The sequence below is a fragment of the Haliaeetus leucocephalus genome, unplaced genomic scaffold (genome assembly GCF_000737465.1).
Source record: "Haliaeetus leucocephalus isolate CR32 unplaced genomic scaffold, Haliaeetus_leucocephalus-4.0 Scaffold101, whole genome shotgun sequence".
Lineage (NCBI taxonomy): Eukaryota > Metazoa > Chordata > Aves > Accipitriformes > Accipitridae > Haliaeetus > Haliaeetus leucocephalus.
The window spans coordinates 416,103-434,902 of record NW_010972537.1 but is presented as its reverse complement, the minus strand read 5'-3'; the positions used below and the strand labels follow the sequence as shown (position 1 = coordinate 434,902).

General features: G+C 39.1%; 1 protein-coding gene across 1 annotated transcript in view; it reads right to left on the bottom strand.

The window, feature by feature from the left end:
- RFX4 (regulatory factor X, 4 (influences HLA class II expression)) overlaps positions 1–18,800 on the bottom strand; it is a 79,225-nt gene that overhangs the window by 49,296 nt on the left and 11,129 nt on the right. Inside the window, exons 4-5 of the mRNA XM_010585453.1 lie at positions 15,295–15,418; positions 3,124–3,185 (exon numbers count right to left, since the gene is read on the bottom strand). Of these exons, the coding sequence (XP_010583755.1) occupies positions 3,124–3,185; positions 15,295–15,418 (186 nt within the window). The remainder of the gene's footprint in view (positions 1–3,123; positions 3,186–15,294; positions 15,419–18,800) is intronic.

Here is an 18,800-nt window from a genome sequence, read left to right as displayed (position 1 = left end):
GCCACAAGGGGGGGGGGGGGGGGGGGGGGGAGGTCACAGCAAGCAGGACTGCAAAAGTTCTTGATGGACTGAGAGGTTTGTGCAATTTAAACAGGGGTCAGTCTCATGTCAAGTTTCAGCTTAAATCAGTTCAAGAAAAAAAATGAATGAAAGCCTGGAAAATGTAGTAGAATTTCATTATGCATTATTTAATTTGCGGTATATTGCACTTGGCAGTAAACTACATAAAAGAGTTTTCCAGGTAGCTTCAAAATCATATAGACAGCAATAGCCAAATTAACTCCAAAATTTTTCCAGATAGCTTCCTCCTTCAGTCATTTTACCATTCCAAATGGCAAAACCTCACTGGTGCAGTTTACAAAGATTCTTGTGTATTTCTACCAGAAAAAAACCCAACTTAAGTCAATAAACAGTGCTTGAAAGTTTGATCTGTAGAAGAATAACATGCAGACAACACAATCATATTTGTGGTAAATAGTGGAATGCTTTTTACTGTCATGAATCCAGGATCTGCAGCATTCCTTTAAAGAAAGAAGCAAAATTCCCTTTACACCATGTAGTTTCCATCAGTTTAACTAACCTCTTGTGTACATAACTGAAGAGTTTCAAACTACAGTACAGAAGGAAATTGGCTTTTATGTTTAGCTGCCTTCTCATGGCTCACCTGTATTGGAACTGTTTGTAAGCTCGGTGTGATAGAGAACAGCTGCATGCTTACAGCAATAAACCCAGCTGCAAAAAAGAAAGCCTCACAACTGATGACCAACAGTATAGCACCATTGTATCTCTGAACTTTGTAATGTTACAAGGCAGCCGTGCTATAAAAAAATTGAACGCAGAACAGTGTGAAGTCAGATAATCTTAACCACTTCTATGGCCGAATTTGCTTTGGCAGTAGCAGGAAAGTGGAATGAAAAGCATACTGGCAGCAATCAGTCAGCACAGTTGGCGATAAAGGGACTGAAGTGTTAATGTCTAAAGTAATTTCTTTACGTAAAACTTAATTGGAATGCAGTCAGATGTTTCTGAAAACAAAACCAGAGCTCTGTTACAGCTGTGCTGGGTCTAGCAAGGAGTGTATTTATTGTAAAGTAGTACAGTGTGCATGTAGTATGTATGCATGTGGGTTTATACCTCTCCTCTTCATTGGATCAAATGAGAATGACTTCTCTGTATGCTATAATTCTTGGGGTGTTAACCACTGATGAAGATTTAGGCATCCTCTTTTGGAGCAGAAGAACTCAATTTCACACCTGCTGAGGCTGTGAAATTTGAGTGACTATGATCTCCCTCACAGGGGTGACCAGGGACTCTCAGGGGCCAAGGATTTTGCCGAGCACAGACAGCATGCTTTACAGAAACCCCTTCTTACTTGCTAGATAGGGAGCAGAACCATTGCAAAGGTGGCACGAGAGGAGTATGTGACCTGAAAGCTCCTCTGATAGGCATGCAGGTTAGGGGGAAAATATGCAAGAAATATTAAGTCTCATTGATTTTTAGCCTCATTGAGAGTGAAGAGGCACAGCTTTTGGAGATGCAAGATACCTTCAGTTAGCAGATCAAGAGCATCTTGCCCCTCTGAGAGACTCCTGAGCTCCAGTTTGGAATTACAGTGTTGCTCATTCCTTTCATTAAATAGGAAAACAAATAACAAAGTTGTATCCAATGTCAGAGGGATTTGATGGCTGACAGAGGGTACACTCATATGAATGTTTCTATAAAGCAACTTGTGCATGCTTTCACTCTGTCTTTATGAACCTCCACAGAAATTATATTCAGTCCTAAATCCTGATTCTCTGAGTCCGGACCTATCATGCTTTCCTAATATGCTGTTGGACTAGCCTAGGATTTGCATGTGAGAAATATCTGGTAGCTTTGTTATGAGTGATGTTATGGTAGCTATGAATTTGCATTTGGGAAGAGATTTCAAATCTTCGATTAGCTGCTTAAATATGGCCGCTCTAGAAAAAGAAAGCTTAGTTATAAAAATTAGGAGAATCTCAAGATGGGGAAAGGACATTTGGTCCCATCAAAGAGATACTGCTCAGCATGGACCACTTGTTAGAAGAGCACAGTAAGGTTAATTTTAATGGCATTTCTTTTAGCATCTTAATTTCTTTTTTCTTTTAAAGAGTGGGTCACTCCAGCTTTAGTATGTAAGTTCAACTCTCACAGCATGTTTGTTTCTCAGCATTTAGCAATATTGTTTCTAGGCTTTGTTTTGAAAGAGAAGCTCTACCAGCAAAATTTTGCGATAACGCTCTCCCAGGTTTTCATTTCCGCCTCCGTAGTTTTCCACTTGTGATCTACAGACACTACCCTTAGACTACCCTGTAGGATTCTGTGAAAGCTAATCAAGAAAAGCAGATAGATACATATATATATATAAGCTCCCTAACAATATGTATGTATACTTGCAATAAAAAGATCCAAAGCTCCACTGGAAAAAATTCATGGAGTCCACAAGCAGAAAAAAGTATAAAACATCACTGTATCCTCTTTATAAATTAGTAGAATCACATCTTGTCAACAACTAGAAAAAGTCAAATACCCCAGGAAATGCATTCTTCTTTCTGAATCAATTTCTCGTTCTGAAATTAGGATGAACTGTTTTCGGGAAGTACCAGCTTTTGGGTAAGGCAATAAACTAATTCCTTGATCACTTAAAGGTATGTTGGATTTCATTACACAGGAAAAATGGTGGTTAAATCCAGGTTTGTGAACAATTTCAGTTTAGGCCAATGTATGTTCCTACCTAAATTCCAGATAGCATTCTGCCACTTGTCCTCTAAACTGAAACATGATGTTAACCAGCTATTATTTCCCAGCCTCCGACAGTAGCTCCATTACTCCTGGGTATGAATGTCCTTTACATTGTGTAAAGTGAGTTGAGATGAAAAACATTGCTGATGAAATCAGTAAAAGGCCTCCATTAGACTACGTTTGCAGGATCACCACTGAATCAATAACACAATGTAAAGACTACAATGGAACCTCCATCAAAGTTGGGTTTTAAGTCCCCAACTGGACAAATTATTCCCTGATCTTATAGTATTCTATTCAGTAAAGCCAGAGCCATATGGGGCCCTGGGTGAGATGATAATAATACCATACGCTGCTTACTTTGATTGGCCTCTGGTTCCAAGTCTTCTTGTCGTTAGCTGTGGAAACTGTTGCCTTATTATCTACAAATAAGTAGAACTGATATTAGAAAAAGTTGAAAAGCACATTGCTAATACTTAATTTAATATAGACTGTTAAGACAGAAAAGCAGAGAAACTGTACTGCAACATCAGCAAAATACATGGCAAGAGAAAACAGAAATAAAGCTTTTGATTTTTTCCATTAACTGAAGGAGGGGAAAGAGACTTAAAAATTCAGTATAATTCCATTAACTACCATTAATTTAAATAAAGACTTTCAGAAGTTACTGGAATACAATACATTTCCTTAAAAATCTAAGATCAGTTCTGCCTCTAAACTAAGGAGGATTGTACTTAGAATTGGCCTACTATTTATTTATGTCAGTTTGCAGGATCAACAAACCTGGTTTTGCTGCAAATAGAGGGAACTCTCCTTTTTGAGAGTTTTGGAGGCCACAGTTCTTTACAGACCTTCACAATCCTGCCATTAAACACTCCTTTTTCTAAAAGATGATTCCCTGAAAAGATTTTGGTATTTGACAGGGACACCACTTCTACCAGGGAAGACTCACTGTTGCATTTGTGAAGATAGCTCGGAAGCAATCTATCCTCTGTGGAAAACAAGTGCATCTCAGAAACAGCAGGGTATCATAAAAAATCTGGACTGTCAGCAGAGATTAAAAGAACATTGCTACTGTAAAACAAAACTTCTTTAGTGCCAGATGCATTTTAGGAAATGGATTAATGGATGTAGATTGTGCCTTCAGTAATCAGAGCCTCTATCAACCAGGCTAGTCCTGATGAAAAAGCTCTGCTGTAGTTGCTGGGAAGGCAGCAGTCAGCACTTCACAGGATTGAACCTGATTCTCAGTGTGGTCTGCAGTAAGAGGAAAATTCTTCTGGCAGAACAGTCATGCAAGAAAGACTGCAGTAAGCTGTGAAGATTCACTTGCAAAAGGAATTTCTTCCTTTTTTAATTTATAATCTATTTTAATTGTGTTTTCATTATATAAATAGCTAAATGTTTCTTCTTTGGGGGGGGACGGGACTAACTAATATTAAAGGAAAACAGGCATACCAGGTGAAATATAACTGCTCAACTAGAAGAAAACATCAATTAAAATTGATTAAATAATATAGATTTTTTTTTCCATTAGCCATTTTGCTATCATGATAAATATTTAATCCTGATTGATGACCGAAAGCTCTGGAACACATATTTGGATCAAAAGGTGCTATATAAATAAAGACATTACAATGTCACATATTTGACCATTTCTTCAGTAATATTTTTTTTAGCAAATGTACAATCATCTTCCCATTGTATCATGTAAAAATTGACCTGCACTGGTTTCCAAGAGCTTTGCACAACGTGGCTGATGTCAAAAATGCAGCATAGACTCAGAGTGGCTAGGTTGTTCAGCTTTAATTTCTGGAGCAAAACTTCAGCAAACAGTAAAACACTTTTGTGGAGCTGTGAAAGTTCAGCCTAGCTGTTTGATAAATGAGCAGACAGGCAAGCAGTCCTTCTTTCTTTTTTTGTATGGATTCAATGAAGCCTGCCTAAAGAACACCACATGCTGTTCCAGCTACTGATCTAACATTCCGCAACATCTCAGCCTTCCAAATTCCCTTTAATTACACATTAATCCCACCCCTCTCTCTTTCATTTTCTGCAGACAGGGTTGGGGGCTCCACAAGGCTGTGGGAAAAAAAGGCAGCGTTGAAGAACTACTTTCTGAGGATGGTTTTTTTGGGCTAGGGTTTTTTTGGTTTTTTGGGTTTTTTTTTTTCCGGGGTGGCAGTTATCACTCAGAAAATACCATTCCTCTCCAAAAGTTGATTTTACAGCAGTAGACTCAAAAGTAAATCTTAATATTAGAGATATTTTTACCCTGTTTTTTTCTTTTGGAACAACATGAGCCCATATTACTTTCAAGTCTTTCTAGTAGTGATGAAGTGTTACAATGCACACTGTAAATACTACTTTATGAACCATATGCCGTGGGAGTTCCTGGGATTTAAATAAATCAGCCAATTTCTACATACCAGGGCAGAGGTGATCAGGAAAAGAGAAGAATAATGGAGCAGTTGATCAGATGATCCCTTTTTCTTTTCTTTGTTTGTTTCTTTTTTAAATCCAGCACATTTTAAACAATGAGATGCACCTTTCAGAATACAGCTGAAAAGTATGCATCATTTAAAATATTCTTTACCAATAATTTACCAAAAAAAAAATCTAGAAAATCTTTGGGGAAAAAAAAAAAGAAGTCAGGGCTTTTTAATCTAATGCTGCACATGTAAAATATGTATAACATGGCATACTCACGGTTGGGTGCTCATACACATGAGCATGGGTATTTATGTGTGTGTTTGGAATAAAACAAGTCAAGTACTAAATGAACTAGCTGTTCATATAAATGTTTATATTCGGCTACATTTATGCGAATCCCTGTGCAAAGATATTGCCAAAGGCAGTGAGATTCCCTGAAAGGAGAGAGGAAACCAGATCGGGCAGGACAAAGTGGAGTGCACTGTGTGCTGAAATCAATGGAAAAAGCAGAGCGTCCAAAATGTTGATTTTAAATCAGACTTTCAGTCTGAAAAGTCACCCTACAAAACACATAGTCATTGTGTTTCATGTTTATTAACTTTTAAAGACCTACATAGAAAATGAGTTAATTTTATAGTTAGGTGAGGAGAGAAGGGGGTTCCTAATTGTTAGACATGAAAATTCAGGTTTGGGTCCAAAAGCCAAATTGGATCATTTTCCTTTCATCACTGCAGTGGGGCTGTGCAAGCAAATGAATCAAGACCAGATCACACAGTTTGAGCTGCTTTCTGAATGGAGCCCAGTCCCCGTTCTCAACAGAAGCAGTGGTAAAAAGATCTCATGGGTGGTATCCAAGGGAATTTTGGAATGAACGGGCCTTTTACCATTGTCCTTCAATGGAACTGAAATTTCATCTCACACTTCTCCAAAGTGACCACAAAACCAGCTGCCCTATGAGATCTGCTGATTAAAAGGGTACAGGTTTTAAATTTTCCAAGTAACATTCCACCTAAATTATGCGGCAGTTTTGACTGTTGGGCATTATTTTATGCTACTTGGCTTTTTGGTTTTGAGACAGACATAGACCAGGAGTTCCACGTGCAGGTAACTTCTGTCCCTACTATATTAGCCTCAGAAACCAATGGTCCTCCTATTTCTTTCTGTTACTACACTTTAATTGTGTCCTCCCTCACTTTCCTCTGTGCCCTGCTCAAGATCTGATCTTGCCTTCTGTCTATAGAAGATCTTGTATGACTTTCTTGATTAAAAAAAAAAAAAAATTAATAACTGCCTTATCTTTTTGCAACTCCATAGTTCTTTTGTTGATTGCCTTCTGTATACGTAAGAGCCAGGCAGAAGTCATTACATTATAAAACAACATATATATAGTTTACATCTTTTCAGGGGACTTAGCATATCCAGGACAGCATTTGTTTAACACTTTTGCAGACAATCCCAATACATGGGTTTAGGAATGCCTGTGCAGGTAGAACATAAGGGGACCTTTTTCTTTCAGACAGGCAGTAATCTTTCCACTCTGAATGTCTGGGGCAGCCAAAGTGAATGCAGGAAAGAAAAGCCTTCTCATATCATTCTCTCACACTGAGATTACAATGCTAGTAGTACAACAACCAACATATATTGCACAGATCTTGGAGCTAACAGGATTTTTATCCTGTTTCAGCTTTTCAAACCTAGTAGAGGTGTCTGAATAAACTTGAATTAAGTATCTAATTACTTGTAATTTTGGTCATTCTTAAAATAGAGCTATAAAAAATAAGTTACTTGAGCATCCATGCAAAACACAGAAAGCTTTATGGGCAACAACTAGAAATATGCACTTCCTCTGTAAAGGTCTGTATTGTAGTCTGCACAACCTATTAACCTTAGACATGGCTAACTGCAGGAGCTGTTCTGTTACCTGCAAATGGCTGCAAAGGTGCATTCCTTCGTCCTGATTACCGCCAGCTGTAATTTCTGCTACTGCATCTCTCCTCACATCTCCAGCACTGTGACATTCCAACACAAGCAGAGCCAGCCCCAGCTTTAAAATGAGGAATGTATTGTCTATTCTGCCTTCATCTCTGTACGGTGACTCATTACTCCTCATTGCATTCACTATCAAAGTATGAACTTTGTTTCCCAGTTATTCCATCTAAATTCTTCTATGATATGAGATACCAAAACAAATCAGGGAAAAAAAAGCCCAAACCATCTTATAAAGCATCTTATGCGTCTGTCTTCATGCAAACAAATAAGGATGGAAGGAACCAGAGATGTCTGGAAACTTCTGAAGTAATTTTCTTCTCCCTCCCCATGTCAAAATACTAAATTTTGCTCTGGGGGCAATAGGCAGAGGATGACTTTTAGAAATCTTTTCCCTGGAATTATTTAAATTGCTACTTTTCAAAAGGCATGTTCATTTTGTTAGTGCATGTGATCTAGAGGGATGTTGTTATTCATGATTCCTGTTCCTTTCTATTTTAAATAATTCTAGCTGTGCTTCTAGAACTTCCCAGAGTAATGAAATAAAATAAAATTAAGTTGCAACTGTCATGGTTTAACCCTAGTCAGCAACTAAGCACCACGCAGCTGCTCACAACAACCCTGTATTTGCACTCTGCCAGAATGAGAAACGGATTTCAGGCTCCAGGCTCTGTAGCTCTGGTAAGTTCTAGAGAGATTCTAAATACGGTGGAATAAATTCTCTTTCCTCTGTTAACAATTCTTCATAACAGGGCCTGGCTCTATTTATCTCAATTCAAGTTTCACGTCCCATATCTAGAGGGCATGCTTTTCTTTTATGAAGTCAGGTACAGAAGATTTGTGTTTATTTACCAAATTCTATTGTAGTGTTTCAAACTTCTTTGCCACAGCAGCAGGAAAAAAACAAGTGATGCCAAATATAACTATACTCCCACGCAGCTGTGCTTTCCTTATTCTCACTGCTGTGAAACACAAACAATGCCAATATCCTTAATCTTATATGGTAAGTGTATGATTTTTAGGGTCATTCATCTTTGGCCTTGTACTGCTCCAGCTGGATCATTCTGGGGTTCTCTCATCTGTTTCAGTGCTTTTGAAAAGCACTGCACTGAAACAGTCTGTTATTATTAACACCTGTGTTAACAGGTACCTTTTGGCTCAAATATGGCTGCAGGCTGGCTTAACACCACATTACCTGGAGGAAAAGGTCAAGAAAGCTTTGCCCTAAGAAATACCCACTGATAGGAAAGAGCATAATCAAATTAGTCCATTTCAAAATATCATTCTTGTCCCCCAAATCCATGAAACTGTGCAAAGAAAAGGATAGGTGTGACTGTGTCTATACCCTCTCTAATCCTTGCTCGCTTACTTGCATGGCCCAGGAGAAAAGACTGTAGTGTACAGGTCCAGTTTTTTTGACCACAGATCTCTTGTCTGTTTAGATTCAATAACCTTCCCATTTCTCTCCACCCACTTTCATCATTTTGGGGAACAGGGTACGGTCTAGCTGTAGGATAAGATCTTGTTTCTAGCACTGGTACATCTCAACTGATACTGCAAAGCAAGTCAGAAAAGCCTGTTGGCACCTTCTTTAATGCCTGTGCCCAATTTTGCCTGCTATGGAGATTAGACTCCATGGGGAACTCCAACTGAACTGGGCCCTTTAGTGAAGCTTGTGAGACCTCTCCTCAAATTCATCGATGTACAACAATATCCTCTTTCAGTAGCTCCTCTGGCCAGATGTTATTCAACCTAAGGCATGATCAAACAGATTTACTGCATCCCAACAAAGCTACAAACATCGAATGCTCTGACTCAGATGCTTAGCTGAGCTGCAGCCACTTTTGGTACTGACTTGCTGAAGCCAAGCAGATGTAAAACCCTGCACAACTCCCCCTGCTCTGTACTGGTGCCAGCATGCTTACTGCCGTCACCCAGCATATCTGTGGGAAAAGGCTGAGCGCCAGGATCCCTGCACTCTGGCAGACCCTGTGCTGTAAGAACAGCCTCTGGGATGTGTTGACAAGGCATGAGGTAAAGCAGCCCAGAGGCCGCTCTACTTCATGCTGAAGACCTAACTAGAAGCCAGATGCTTGAACTGGCAAAGCCAGTAAAAATCTCTTTGCTAGAGGGCAAATCTTTGGGAAAGGAAAAGTCACTCCAAAGAAACCGAGGTGTCCTTGCTGGTTTTCTTACTCCCCAAGCTCAAGGAGAAAAAGGCAATGGTCAGCAACCTGCAGTAATACAAGGGATCAGTGAAGCAGAGCCAAGGGGGAAAGACCTTTCCAACCACACTGTAGGACCCCTGTTTCCCACACCAGCATGACTGTTGCTTCTGCAGTACTTGTGTTATTATGGCCTCCTCAGACGAGCTTGGCCTAGAAGATTCTGAATCGGGAAGAAAAGTCATGCTGGTGTTAACTGTCCTTCAGTCAGGAACCTTTGCTGTTAAAAAGGGATGAAGGAAAAGCAGGGACTGCTCAGACAGCGCTGACAGACTGATACAGTCTTTCAATGCAATAACAGAAACCACATCCTCAGCTTTAGATTGATTTTTCCCCAGTTCTATTTTTCTTTTCTATATTGACTAGGAAAAAAAAAAGCCTAATAAAAAACTATTCCATATGTAGTAATTTTTCATAACAAAGCAAGTGCTGTTTTAGTCTATCAGAAGAAAGCACTAAGCGTAAATTTGGCTTTGCTATACCAGTTACTATTGAGGCTACTTAGGAGTAAATTGAGAGTAAAGGAAAAAAAATGCATCTTCAGGAGAAGTATCTCCTTATGCACAGCAGGTGATTTCAAGATGTGTGCATTTCAATACAAAGACAAATCAGAATGCAGTCACATCACAATGTCGTTATCAAAGAGGTTTCAATAAGGCTAATTGTCTGTCTTTTTTAAACATTAAATATATATAGTATGATAGCATGAAGCTGCAAATCGTATTTATGCTAATCATGCTTGGAGGAGCAGTCCCGCTGGCAAAACTTCTGGGCATAGAGACAGTGCATAGTGATAAAAGAGGACTCTGGCTGGTACAGCTTGTACCTCCCTGGAGCAAAGCAAACTATTGGAAAAAAAAGCACTTTTCTGCTGGTATAACTGTGCCTCAGCCCATTTTTTGGAAATGGAGTGGAAATATTGGTCAAAAATGTAAAAGATCTCTTTCCTAACCAATACTACAAATCTGTTGTGGACTTCACCCTTCTTTATTTAGTGGAATAAATTTATTGGAATCTAATTTTCACTTAAGCAAAGCCAGTCAGGGAGCAACAAAGAGGCTTTAAAATTTGTGTGAGCATGCATCCATGTTAAACCTCTTTATGCTGCCAGAGCGATGTAAAGGGACCTCAGGCTGGGGGAAAACCACCCTGCAAAGTGTCAGCATCCTTTGTTTTCCTTCTCAAATATTAACTTATTATTGCTTGTCAAAAGACATGGCAGGAAAGCGCCAAAAGAAAAAAAAGATAAACAAGGGGAAAGTATTTAACCTCCAGGGGGCATATGGGAGTTGCGGGAAGAACACTTCATGGGGATGCAGAAGTGGCTGCAACACAAGAAACCAAGGGTTCTGTATGAGAGATATGGCAGGGTCCAGGAGATGACTTAGCACTGCATGGTAAATTTAAAGCAGTGAACTGAGGACATGGAGAACAGGGGAAACTGGTGCAGAGGAGGAAGACTACATCTTCAAGGGGCTTGATTAAGAAAATTATGTTTATACAGCATCACAAAAGAAACAAGAACAAAAATCAGTGTTGGAAATAAAAGCAAAAGATAATCTCAAAGACTTGCCAACCCAGCTGAACAGCTAGGTGACATGCTACAGCTAGGAGAGAACCAACAGGCCTCATGGCACCCATCCATATGCAATAGCTACTGAGGGGCTTGGAAATGCTCAAAACATTCCTGCCTTTTATTTGACTCGGTGAAGGCCCCAATTCAGAATGATTTATCTTTTGCAACTAAACCCCATGAGAATGAGTCAGAGCCTTCATCCACTATAACTCCTAGCTCAGTGTATTAATTATCACTGGCATTTTATATTAACATGTCACTCAGAATAAAACATACACCTGCTCAGCCCTCCCTGCTGCAGGCAGCAGCAGAACTTCCAGCGGGAAACACCTTAAGCTGCTCTCCGAGTCCACAGGGTCCCAGAGCAGAGCCCAAGGCACTTGCAGCTCAGGGCTGAGGGGCACAAGGTTGCCATCTTTTTTAAATGACTTCAGCAACAGGGCTTTCACTCCTTTTGCTTGAAGACTAATCCACAGTCTAACCATCTTCACCGTGAGAATGCTTTTTCTCATATGCAATATTTTACTGTTAATAACTCGGTGACATACCTGCCCTTCCTCACTGTACTTCCCTGTCTTCTCACTAGTTGCATGGAACATTTTTACTGATTCTGCTTCACTTCTGGGTGAAATCATGATCCCATTGAATATAATATGCTTTGCTGCCTACAGTAAGAGCAGAAGTTTAACACTGGAGTCTCTGCTTGCTGATGCTGAGCTGTAACCAGCAAATACATGGTCCTCCCTAGTACCTGTTACTTAAAGTATATGGGTAAAAGAGTGCTTGGTCCTGCCTTTTGCAGGCAGGAAAAAGTTCAGTAATGACAGACTAGGTAGCATAGCTATTAGCAGATTGGCAAATGCTAGTACAGACCAAACTGCCTGTAATTTTCACATATTAATTGGGTGAGTAAAGCACTAAAATCTTGGCTAACATATTAAAGCTACAGCTACCTTTGTCATATAAGAGTATATCACATTAATAACCATATTAGAGTCTTCCTTATTTTATATGTAATTTAAGTGGCTTAGGAGTATAGGTTGCTTTTAAAAGGTGTTTATTTATACAGTAATTCTGTTCTTTCCTCTTCTTGTTACTTTTTTTGCTATTAACCTGGTTTTCTCAGGAAGCAGTCTATGAGATATTACTGTCTCTCTGTTCATCTCCCCACCCCCAGACCAATTTTTGTTTTGCTAATCCAATATTACCAAATGGCTGAGGTCCACTCCACATCCTAGAAGCTTAATAGAAAACACTGGCTGGAGAGTGGGGAGAACATATTGATGTTAATGCTGAGGACAAGACAGGGAAGAAAGCTCAGGCTTTACTTGAGGCATTTGGCACTGCCTGACTGGGCAACCATGAGTATGAGGCAATCAGTCAACACTTCTGTTGCTCTGAACCAGCCACCCCATGTGCTGCGTCTTGCCCAGCTGTCAGCATGGGGTGAGGAGAGAAAGAGAAACAGGCAGACATAAGGGAATCTAAAAATAATGTAGAAAGAAGGTGCAACAGATGTGAGAAAACTGAAAGAAGCAAGACCTTGATGTAGTGACTGGGACCTGGAAATAACTGAATATACTGCAGGGAAACATGGGGATATTACATAAGATTTAGGTAAGGCTATGGATTTAGTGAACAGAGGAGATGGTAGGAAACAAGATCCATTAGTTCAGCTGTTCATGAACAACGTCTCTGTTCTCCCTGCCATGCTCTGTTGTGGATACATTCAACTTACATTGGGCTTAAGAAGTACACATGGGCTGAAGTGTTGTCTACAAAACCTTAATCTGGAGAGATCACTTTCAGGCAAGTTTCATATGTCTCCAGTAGTATCTTTAAAAATGAAATCAACACTGTTCTGTTAATTGAGATGTAACTGAGTATGTAACAATATATTAGGATGTTACTTATTACAGATTGTTTTAAAGTGCTGAACTCCATGTCTCTTTCTAAAAACTACCAGTCTGTTAAAGAAAAAGCCTAAATGTTTAACATTGCCCACAGAGCTAAAGTTCAAAGATGAATCATAAATTCAATGTGGTCTATTGAAAGGCGAACTGTCTACAATTTCACAGAACAACTAACTCCTTTCTCTGGAGGAGATGACAGCTGCAGGGCTCTTGATGATTCCCAACAAGGACAAACACGTCTGGGGTCTCTTGTTTCAGCAGCTAAGTGCGGAAGCCCTCAAATAGCACCTATTTCACTGCACTGCCTCCAAGGCATTTATGCAACGCATACTGCCAATAAGGTATTTAAGTCCTATGATAACAAGCGTGTGGGCTAAAACTTTGTCCATGTGCCTGCTCCTAAGGAGAAGCTGACTGCAAGCTATTGATTGAATGAAGTGGGTGTCTGCCTGGCAGATCTTCATGACTGTGCAGTACATTTTCTTGGCAATAATAGGTTGGACAGAATCACTGGGGTCTGCTCCAGGTTCTGCAGATGCAGGAGCCTGTTTCACTTCAGTATTTGTGCCAGTGTTGTCTGAGGTTCCTGGACACACCTGTGCAGAAGCCTCAGTTTCCAGATCCAAAAGTGATGGCCACATGAAGCACTAGTTTTGGACAGTACTAGGATGATTCTGTATAACATCTCCACAAAAAGCAGAAACAAATTTGATGCATCACCACTTCAGAACTTTATTGCAATCAAGTGGAAAACACTTGGAACACAGCACATGAAAAACACACTGGAATGGCATGATTTTTGGATTGAAGACACTGTACCTGTCCTGCTAGGTCAAAGTACTCCTACTGATGAACAGGTGTGTGTGGGTACAAGGGGCAGGGAAGAAGGAGGATGGAGTAATATATAGTGTAAAAAGGCTGCTGCATACTGAGAATCAGTGAAGTCCCTGGTAAATTTATGTTCCAATAAAATAATTTCAGAGTATTTACACCTTACAATTTATAGAAGTTTTCAGTAGCAGCAAAAGTAGCATCATGTAAATTTTACCCACATTCCAAATGTGTTAGCCTGCATGACGTCTGTTTCTTGTTCTATTCCGAAATTACATGTTGCCACTATACTTACCACTTGGTAGCAATAACATATAGAACAAACGATTTCATTCAAACTTACACAGTGTGTTTAAACAGAAACCCAACAGAATCAACTGAGCTATGCAGGTCTTTAAGACACAACAAACACAGTAATGTTACAACATGGTACATTTTACTTGCCTTGCTAAGCTGCCTACATAAAGATGCACTATAGAAAATGACACCTCATTAAATACATTCTTCTCCTTCACCTACTCTTTACACAGGCACTTACCCTAGGAACATTTTTCCTTCTTTGAATACCCAGCATTTCTATAGAATAAATGTTGAAACACTAGAAGAGAACAGCTTGCAGGACAATCAGCTTCAGATTCATGCTTGCAAGCATTTAAAAAACAGTGGCAAACTCTACACTTTGTTTTTTTTCACAGCCTACGAGTTTTAAAGGCCTGGGACACCTTCTAGTGTAAAATTTCAGTTTTAAATAATAAAAAAAAAGTCATCCTCATTTTCACTGAGAGGAAAACATCACCTGACCAGCAAATCCAAAATAAGAACTTTATGTAACATCCTAGCCAGCCATTAACATCTGCTAGTGATGTATAGTATAAGAGCTTTACTGCTCACATCTGGACAACACATAGCTGTATCTGTGAGTGCATCTCCACTGTGAGTCTGGAGTTAACCACAGTGACTCTTACTAGAGCTGGGCTGGAAAGTGGAGGCACAAGGAATCACAGTATAAAGATAACCTGGCAGCCTGTACCTGCAGTGCCATACAAATGCTGTTAGATGCTTTCTGGACTTTCACATCTGGTGGCATTGAACTCCACTATGTGAATTTGCCAGTCTGGGCTGATACTGTTGATTCAGGAATCTCCATATCATGCTGACAAGAATGGCATAGACAGGGTCCAGAATTAAATTATTGATATTTTACCCTTCTATTTTCAAAAAAATGTATATTTGTTAAAGCAGTGGAGGTCACAATGCAGATGTGTTTACACTGGCTTGGATTCAACTTCCAAGCTGCCAATATTGTATATCATGTCACTGTCAGCTAGGCTGGGGATGGAAGTCATCAAAAAAATTTGTGTATTCTGGAGCTTAGTCATGATCAGCAATTATTCCAACCACCAAAACACTTAAAATCTTAGCTTTTGTCCAATAACTTGAATACATAAGAGATTCCATTCATATACCTCTATCTCTAATGGTAAATGATGATTTAATTCTTTTCAATAATCCAAATTCACCTGAACCAGGTGAGAGCTCAAGGCACCATATTGCTGTTTAGACTTACCTTCCCAAAGCTGGCAGCATTAACAGGTTGCGTGTCATTTTTCTCACAGAAGTCCAGGTAATGCATGTAGAGAGCACTTCGAGGAATGCAAACACCTTCTGCAATCTCATAGTTCTCCTCTAGCCTTAAAAAGCAAATATCAAACAGAGAGAACTGCAAGTATGTTGGATGTCCTGTATGGTAAACAGTGTGCAAAGCTGCATCTTCAAAACCAAACATTCTGACTTTTGCTTCTCTACTAAATTTTCTCTGCTTTCTTCCTAAGTGCTCCTTCCAATTCACTTCCATAACACTTACTTGCTTCGTTTGGTTTACACTTGCTATCAAAAGCATAGGCTGTGAGTTCTCAGGCAAGCAGAGATTAACTCAAAGGTATATTGGGTTTTGACCATGCTCCAAAGTGCTATTTTTAGGAAAAAATATACTAGTAGTGTGTTATACCCTAAAAGCGTCCTGCAGTAAACAAATATATGTACAACTATAAAACAAAAAAACATTCACTGAGAGGAAGCATTCTCTCTTTATTTACAGGACAGGTCACCTTTAGTTCATGACAGTCTTTTCACTCCTGTCCAGCTGCAATATCCTGTACCTTGACGAAGCAGAGGTAGCTAAAGCAAGTTATTTGCAAATACTCAAGAGTGTGCACAAAATCCTACCTGTATAATATTTTCTTGCTATTGCTGGTGGACAAAGTGAAAAAAAAGTCCGTGATCTGAATACAGTGCTGAATAGAATAGTGAAATAAAATCCTCCTCTGCCTTGCAGAAATTATTATTATTCATTTACACAGGCAAACACACAACTATAAAATTTTAAATTATGCATCAAATATATGAATAGGCATATGCTTCATCTTTAAAATCTGAAACTGGGCTCATTACAAGTCTATAGCTTAGAATTAACATTCCTTTGAAATGACATTTTTATGATTGCTGATCCAACAAAGTTCAAGAGCTATTTACATACACACTTAACTTTAAACCATAATTAATCTTGTCATTCGTGGTGTCACTTGTATGCATACAGTTACATGTGTGCTTGTCTGCCCTGCTAGCTAGGAAAAGAATGTAGGTGCGACTTCCTCTTAAACATATTAGAAAATTAATACATTTTCTCAAAAAATTCCAATTTTACAGTAAATAACCCCATGCCATTTGATAGCTGTAGAACACCTTCCAAATATCTAGCTTCTATCCCTTATTGCCTTTTTCAGGGCCTACCTACCTTCATTTCAGTTATCATGATCATTTGTGACTGCAAACTATTTTAATAAGAGATCCAGCTAGATGAATGGAATCAGTTTGTATGGGCAACATCTTTTCTTCCTTGGTTTCTACAGAAATATCATCACGGCATCTTTCCTCAAATTCATAGCGCTTTAACAAAACCTCCTTTCAAAACCTGGAGAGTTCGTTTGTATACTATAGCTGCTAATTGGAATGTCAGCTTCCGTGACCAAGACAGGACAGAAAGAAAAGCAGTTAATTATTTCTGTTCATATCTGATGAATTTTTCTCTTTTTCTCCTCTCTTTCACAGAGAGTCATTAGTCTGACACTGAACAATGCTCCATTATACCTGAACTTTTTTTTAATGATCAAAAACCCATCTTGCTCCACTTCTTTTATTTTCCTGTCTTTTATTTAACAACTTTATCATATTTTGAATTCAGCTTCATTCTACAGTATTGTAGAAAGATAATGAACTCAATCTTCTACCTAACAAATCATTATCAGAAATAATATATATATAACATTTTAAATGTCCTAATAAAGCCATGTGAAATCCAGTAGTTCACAATGAGACCTTTTGTACCACTACATTATAGCAATAAACCCCCTAATCCTTCCACAGGAATGACAATTTTATCTGTCCCTGTTACTGTTTCCCCCTTCATACACTTATATGCTTCTAGATTAAATGAAATTAGTCTATAGCAGAGTCAGGTCTGTAGTGTTGTTAGACTTGTTTTTAGATATGAAGGCAACAGAGCAGCTGTGGTGTTACCATTGCTAATCACATAAAGGATTCTAGAACAGATTAATTTTGATGCATTATAACAATTTCTGAGAAACTACTAATCTAGGGAGAATCCATTACCTAGCAATGCTTTACTTCCCCCCCCCTTTTTTTTTTTACTTCTTTTTACAAATGTTGCAGAAAATAGAACAGTTTTGTTGACTTTAGCTTCACAATACTGTTATTATTCGGAGCACCTACACTGTAAGCCACCAAACTGCATGGAATTAGGCTGTCCGTGCTTTGAATAATTCTGTGTTTGGAGAAGTAGACATACACATGTGCGCGCGCACACCCCCCACAAACTGACGTAAAATTAAGTTTCACACTTACAGTTTGGTCAACCAGTTCACCAGTGAAATAATCATGAATATTTCACAGCCAAGTGTTTAGCAAGCTATAGCTTTACAGATGATAATGAACACATTCACGCCTTAATGGTTAAATTCAAGCTCATGTAGTTTCCCCAATTATGATGTATTTGGCAGTAATGCTACATTTACCAGGCCTTTCACTTCATTTTGTGTCATCAACGAAACAAAACAAAAACATCATTCCCGTTTCCAGGAAAAGGATATTTAGCCAGGCTGACAGTCATCCAGACATGCTTCTTGGCATCTTCAGCTACTTCTTCCTCCTCCTCATTTATAGTGTTCAACGTACATTGCCTTTGGAGAGGCGTAAGCATTAAGGATAGATCCCTGTAGGATTGATGTTGTTTGCTCTTTTCAGCAAGAGGCCAAACAAGGAATAGCTAATAAAGTCGATGGCAATATGAACCATGTGACAAAATTTACATATTTCCCTTATGTCTTGCTTCACTTTCTCTACTACTTTCTTCCTTGTCTTTTTCCTTGCTACTGACATTTCCTCTGTTTCTGTTTTCCAACACTCCAATGCCTTCATCAGATGTAAACAATAGTAGCACCTAACAGTAAAAACATGACCAGCTTTAACTTGGCAGACACCAGACACTGCAGACAATTGTGGTGCTTCTATTTGCCAGAACAAGGCAAGTTTGGTACCGTATCCTGAAATCTGGTCAATAATTTACCCCACCATTCCACTTCTTGAATCTGGCCCAGAGATTCCTGTAAGAGGTTAGGACACCTGCTTACCCAAGGCATATTCAGGTAAATTTAGTCTTTTGTCTTTCCTGACTGTGCAAAAACTTGGTCTGAGGCCCGAGCAGGCAAAACTGTCAAACATGTGAAGCTAAACCAACAGGAAGTGCTCAGTACGGCGTTTGTACAGTGCTGAGCACAATAGTTTACTGATCCATGGGTTGCTAGGTGCCACCACAGTACAAATAACCTGATGCTAATGGGTCTGATTTTCCAGAACAGTGGAAACTCGACATCTTCACACAAAGCAAGCTTACTACTTTAGCAATTTTACCACAACTTTTGAGCTTGTAACTTTATTTAGTGTATCAAACCCAGTAGCACAGTTTTCCAGGAAATACCAATTCAAAGCTGCAGTACA